The 6,473-nt window shown below is 38.8% G+C and overlaps 1 protein-coding gene across 1 annotated transcript; it reads left to right on the top strand.

Annotated features, from left to right (window-relative positions):
• Positions 1-4,811: 4,811 nt before the first annotated feature.
• Positions 4,812-6,214, top strand: foxq1b (forkhead box Q1b). The gene has a single exon (XM_057841945.1). It carries the CDS (start codon positions 4,933-4,935, stop codon positions 5,773-5,775), a length of 843 nt encoding a protein of 280 aa, XP_057697928.1. The 5' UTR covers positions 4,812-4,932; the 3' UTR covers positions 5,776-6,214.
• The last annotated feature ends 259 nt before the right edge of the window (positions 6,215-6,473 follow it).

Below are 6,473 nucleotides of genomic sequence, written 5' to 3'. Positions count from 1 at the left end.
CCTTTATTGCCAAATGTATCACATTTGATACACCTAAAATTTCATGATTTTGAGAGTAATTCAGAATTTTGACATTTCTTTTCAGGGAAAAAAAAAAAAAAAGAGGGATGCAACACGTGCATGTGCAGATTCCATGAGGGGAAAAAAAAGGATTTAGCTAGGGTTATAGATATTAGAGTGCTTGTTACACATATTCATTTTGACATTTCTTTTTACAAATTTGAAAAAAAGGTTTCACTAGGACCTTATTTTTCAAATTTTGGGATTCTCTGATAATTGCTTCATGTTGCAGGTCCTTAAGGGTTAAAGACTTCAATGTGAGGAGATATTATCAAACAAGACACGCTGACATATACGGCAAGATTACAGGGAAGATACGCAGCAAGAAATTGAACCAACTTGAAGCTAGTTTAATTTCACAGCAGCAGTATTTCGAAAGAGCCCGTGAGTCAAATGAGAACGCTAAAAAAGCTAGTTGCGAGATTGTTGAAATTATTAATTTAAAAAAATAATAAAGCAAATGTAACACACAGAATGGCTTGCTAAAATTTGCTTAAATATATTGTTCTACGTAAAGGACGTAAAGGACCCCCAAATTTTTATCACACCAAATCTGGCCCCCTTCGCAAAAAGTTTGGACACCACTGAGGTAGAGGCTGGCAATAAGGCACGTCCCTCGTTGCTAAGGTGTTGCTATTGCAGTAACTTAAAAACTACGCGCTCAATTCAAATTTATTTGTATATGAGGTTTGACACAGTAAATGATGCATTCAATACAATTTGACCGAGTAAAATGTTCAAGTATTGAACTTTTCATCTGCGTTTTAAAACGGAAGTACTATAGCACATATATTTTTAAAGTAATTTTTCGACAAATCAATATAAATTGGGTGAAAGTGACACTTACCCTGATCTCTTACATTATTTGTTTGTGTCTCTTGTATTTTTTCAACTCATCAGACTCAAATCTCCGTGTTACTGGAGGACACAAAGGTTGAAGTGAGCTGTCAAATAATGTCTAAATAATTAAATTTGCAAGACCAACAGAAGGTTTTTATTCTTTTTATTGTTATTCAAAAATAAAAGGGGGAAAAAATATTTTCCCCCAAAGCATTTCACTGTAGTTCACTGTAGATCCCTTTTAAAAATATTAATAACTAGGGCTGTTCCGATCATGTTTTTTTGCTCCCGATCGTATTAGTTTAAGTATCTGCCGATCCCGATATTTCCCGATCCGATTGCTTTTTTTTTGCTCCCGATTCAATTCCAATCATTCCCAATATTTTTTTCTGATCATATACATTTTGGCAATGCATAAAGAAAAAAATGAATAAAACTACGAATAAATACATTCAACATACAGTACATAAGTACTGTATTTGTTTATTATGACAATAAATCCTCAAGATGGCATTTACATTATTAACATTCTTTCTGTGAGAGGGACCCACGGATAGAAAGACTTGTGACTTTGTATATTGTGACTAAATATTGCCATCTAGAGTATTTGTTGAGCTTTCAATAAATGATACTGTAGCCATGCCCAAATGCATGATGGGAAGTGGAACCATTGCTGTGCGTAGTGCTACCAATTGATATATCTTCTCTGCGTTGGGAAATACCATACGGTGTTAAGAAAAAGATCACTTGCTACTTTGCTTCCCCACATTGCTTCCCATGATATTTCTAATCGTAGGGAGAGGGACTGTAAGGCTTTAGCCAATTAAAAAAAGGCTCGAAAGGCTGCCAAAGTTCACTCTACCCATTTTACGCTGCCTTTTATCTCTCTATATAGGTAAAACGGTGCCATTACAGATTGAGCGCGACAATGTGTGAGTGGGTCGTGCAGCACATGCATTAATTGTGTTAAATATTTTAACGTGATACATTTTTTTTTAAAATAATTACCGCCGTTATCGGGATAAATTTGATAACACTACCTTAAGCCTAAACTAAAGACTCTGAATGAGTGTAACATATTATGTCTGTAACGTTAAATACAATTAGAAAACAATTTAATTAAAATATATAGATATATTAAAAAAAGGCATGGCCGATATTTTTTTGCCGATTCCGATACTTTGAAAATGACGTGATCGGACCCGATCGATCGGCATCGACATCTCTATTAATAACGTTTTACTAATTCCTCAGTGAACACGATCCTTTTTTGATGATGTTTGCACTCATTTTATGAATTGTTGTTCATTCGCTTTTGCTACAGGAATTGGCAACTCACATTTGCAACCAATGCACAATACACTATATTTGCAGCACAGTGGGACCTCTTATGGTCTGGACCCGAGTCATGTATTCATGTACTGTTTTTTTGTTTGTTTGTTTGTGTGTTGTTGTTTTAAATCCAGGTTTATTCAATTATTTGGGCCATTTAAAAAAAAAAAAAAAAAAGATAACCCAGTTATGGGTGCCCCCCACCTACTGCTCACAGTCGAACGGATTAGGGTCCACATCCAGAACCCATGTGACCCTTGTGAGGTCACAGCAAGGTTTGCATAGGGACGGTAGGGACATAACACTAGCAACTTTTCAGGATGCTCAAATTGCCCCAACCAACTTTTATGCAACCTTATTTGTGCTATATAATGAGTTCAGTTATATAAGTAATGTAGATTGTATTATATGTGGTAAGGATAGAATTATCCCTACCATTATTATGTGAATTATTTTCATGATGTTCAGACTTACATTTACCCCTTTTTCACTTTCTGAATGTGCCGGTGTTCTGAGGTCTTCCATTATTTCCCCTCAAATGCACGAGTGATTGCCTGATGACTTGCATTTATTTAAAATGTATTTACTACATTATTTTATTGAAAAGATAGTAGACGTTTTTCATATAATCATAAATTAATCATTATCGAGGTTAAATTGTTTTCATTTTTTGTTGAGTTTGGCTGTGCATGTGGAAAAAAGAAGTAGTGTTTTACCTGAAGGAAGGCTCATTTTTATTTATTTTTGTTATACCCTAAGAAGTTTTTTTCAGTTATATTTTGGTAATTTATTTTGACAAATGCTTTTAAGACAAATGTTTAATTTTGGATTCCTGGATTGTTAAGAGATTATCAACAAGTTTGTACTTATTGTATACAGTAGGCTATGTTAATATACTTCATGTTATGCTCAAATACAGCAATTTAAATTTGCTAAGATTGGAAAATGTTTCTTTAGTAGTTTTTTTTAAAACAAAGGTTTGAATCGAACAGTGTATCACCTTAACCAATACACATGAAAGTTAGTATAAATCAATACAGATTTATTGCATTCTTGAAAAATGAAGCCCTGACCCCAAGGGCGTAGGTTTGGTCTCAACATTGTACATTTTTTGCTGGGGCCTGGACATTCTTAATGATCAATGCAAAAGAAGTCTTTATTGACTTATACTATTTTTATGTGTATTGGTTCAGCCTACAACATTCAATTCAAACTTTATTTTAAAAAATTATTAAAGAAGCATTTTGAAAACTTCCAGAAAAAAAATCTGGATTTTATGAGCAAATTTAAATTGCATTATTTAAACGTAAAATCTATATTAATATACACAACAAATATAAGCTTGTTAATTGTCTTTTTAACTATCCAGGAATGCAAAAAATAAACATTCATCTTAAGACCACTCAACATTGTCTAAAGAAAGAAATTAAATATACCTAAAAAAAACTTCTTTGTCAGGGAATAATAAAAAAATGGAGCAGTCCTTCAGGTAAAACAATACTGCTTTTGTCCACAAGCACAGCCAAACTCAACAAAGAAATGAAAGCTCCTGTAGGCTGCTTTAAGACCAGATAAATAAAATAAAAAGTAAGGGAAAAGGGGGTAAAACTCTGTTCACGACATTTCTCACAGTTTAATTAACGTTAACAGTAGAAAACACATAAAGGAAGACACTTCTCTCAAAGCAGCTACATACTCGAGTTTTGCAGGTTAGCAAGTTTACACACTATGTTTTTATGCTGACTCTGATGCAGGTCAGATTTTCAGTAGCAAAATTAGTGGTGTGTTCCCCACTTCGACGACATTGATGTCTTTTTATATTTCTTACAGTGGCTGCTGCTGGCTGAAAATGAAACTTCTAATATCCCTAGTAGCTCATGAATGTGTGTGTGTTGTAGGGTCACCCCTGGGGGGGGGGGGGGGGGGGGTCAAATGTGCGTTTTAGGAGGGGGAAAATGGACCAGCACATTCAGCAAGTGAAAAGAGGAACATCTAAGTCTGAACATAATGAAAATAATTCACTGTGGGGTCAATTGCAACATTTAAAACATATGGGAAGACAATCTAAATGACCTATATAACTAAAGTCATTATATAATTCTTAAAAGTTGATGGGCACAATTTCAGCATCCTGAAAAGTTGATAGTGCCTATGCACACCTACGACCTTGCCTTACCCCCGTCCACCTAATCAGTTTGGTCTTATTAATGTCCCGTCCCCAGCAAAAAGTATACATGCAGGTTATGCTGTTATATCCTCCCTACCAATATTGAGACCAAACCTACGCCCTTGGGTTACAGTGCAGGTAATGAATGAAAGAATATTGTATCATTTAGATTCTGTAAGAAAACTCAACATTTTCCAATACAAGTTAGAATGCTGAGCACTGTACAAGATACAAAGAGAAGGATTATAGACCGTGTTTTCCCTCTGTGGCGTGGCACAGTAGCACCCAATTGTAAACATTGCACATCACTCGTGTACCGACTGGGAGCTCCGCCCCTGGGCGGTCCCATACAGGGCCATTATATTAATAGCAACACCGGCGTGTCTCCCGAGACAGATCTGTTTAGCGCTCGGCAGACAGAGGCGCTCTAGGCGCACACATACACACACAGAGACAGACAGCCTGCTGCTGGGTTCATCCCACGTGCACATCACATTAAACAACAAGAGAAGCCGCAAGCGAGGGGAACAAACATGAAACTTGAAGTTTTTTCTGCGCTCCACTTCGCTCAGAAGCCACTGGAGTTGTGCGTGGACGTAGACGCGGGGATCTCCTCTCCCCTGTCAGGAGATGAGCTGGGGTCGGACGGGGACTGCGTGGCCAACAGTCCGCCACCCGTGACCCCGGGCGGCGACCTAAGTAAGGGGAAGCCTTACACCCGCAGACCGAAGCCTCCTTACTCCTACATCGCCCTCATCGCCATGGCCATCCGGGAGTCCGGCAGCGGCCGTCTCACCCTGGCGGAGATCAACGACTACCTGATGAAAAAGTTCCCCTTCTTCCGCGGCACTTACACCGGCTGGAGAAACTCGGTGCGCCACAACCTGTCGCTCAACGACTGCTTCCTCAAAGTGCTGCGGGACCCATCTAGACCTTGGGGCAAGGACAACTACTGGATGCTCAACCCCCACAGTGAGTACACCTTCGCCGATGGAGTCTTCCGCCGCAGGAGGAAGCGCATCACCAAGAAGTCCCCGAAGGACCAGGAGGTCCCGGACGTCACAGGAGAGGACACCCATCTCCCTGCTCCAGAGGAGAGGGTGGGGGTCAAGTTCTCCAGTTCTTTCGCCATCGACAGCATCCTCGGCAAGCCCTTCAAACGCAGGGATGACGACTACCTGCACGTACAAGCACACGGGCTGTTCTGGCCTTACACTATGAACTATCCAGTACATCATCCCATGAGCTACCTGCCCGAACCTGAAGGGGATGCACTCACGTACCTCCATCACAAAGCCCCGGCAACGACGGCCCCCCACGCTCTCATGACGCCCCCCAAAGTGGGAAGCTTTCATATAGACTCCCTGCTCTCATAAGGACACTCATATTTGACCGAAATATGCACTTTTGCATGAGCGTGCTAAATTGTCAATGTTTTTTTGTTTTTTTTGAGACAATCACGTTGATACTACTGTATCTTATTCAGCACTGGGGAAAAGTGCATTGCCATTGTAGATTATAGGTTATCCCCGGGCATTTCACTGACGTGCGTCTATGCGTGCGCGCGTGTTTGTTTCTTTTTATGGTGCATTTGTTCTCTCTGCTGCATATGTGACGGTGACTAAGGGCCGCTGTATGCAATACATGTATTTATATGTTCATAGCTTGTACGAACTACTGTTGTAAGATAATGTTGTGTACATCCATTAAAGAAATGACTGAGCTGCAGGGGAATCACGTAGCCGCACTAGAATCTCGTGGAAGCCCAGGTGTTTTCTATGTTGATAACTAATGCATGTCTGTTATTTTTATGAATAAAACGAGTTAAACAATGAGAGTGTGATTTTAAAATGTTATTTCGTTTAGGTGGACTCGGGATACGTTTTGAATCGCACAATTTGATTTATAGTAAAACACCTCGTTCCTTATCTGCAAGACACTGTACGGTATTATCAATTTTGGAGTCATTTAGATAGGTAATTATTTTAATGTCAAGAACTGTTTTAAATTATGCAATCAAAACAGTGCTTTTAGGTTGGTTGTAGATTTAAAATATTAATATAAAAATGAACAC

The sequence above is a fragment of the Corythoichthys intestinalis genome, chromosome 7 (assembly GCF_030265065.1).
Source record: "Corythoichthys intestinalis isolate RoL2023-P3 chromosome 7, ASM3026506v1, whole genome shotgun sequence".
In the NCBI taxonomy this organism is placed as follows: domain Eukaryota; kingdom Metazoa; phylum Chordata; class Actinopteri; order Syngnathiformes; family Syngnathidae; genus Corythoichthys; species Corythoichthys intestinalis.
This window is presented reverse-complemented; position numbering and strand designations above follow the sequence as displayed.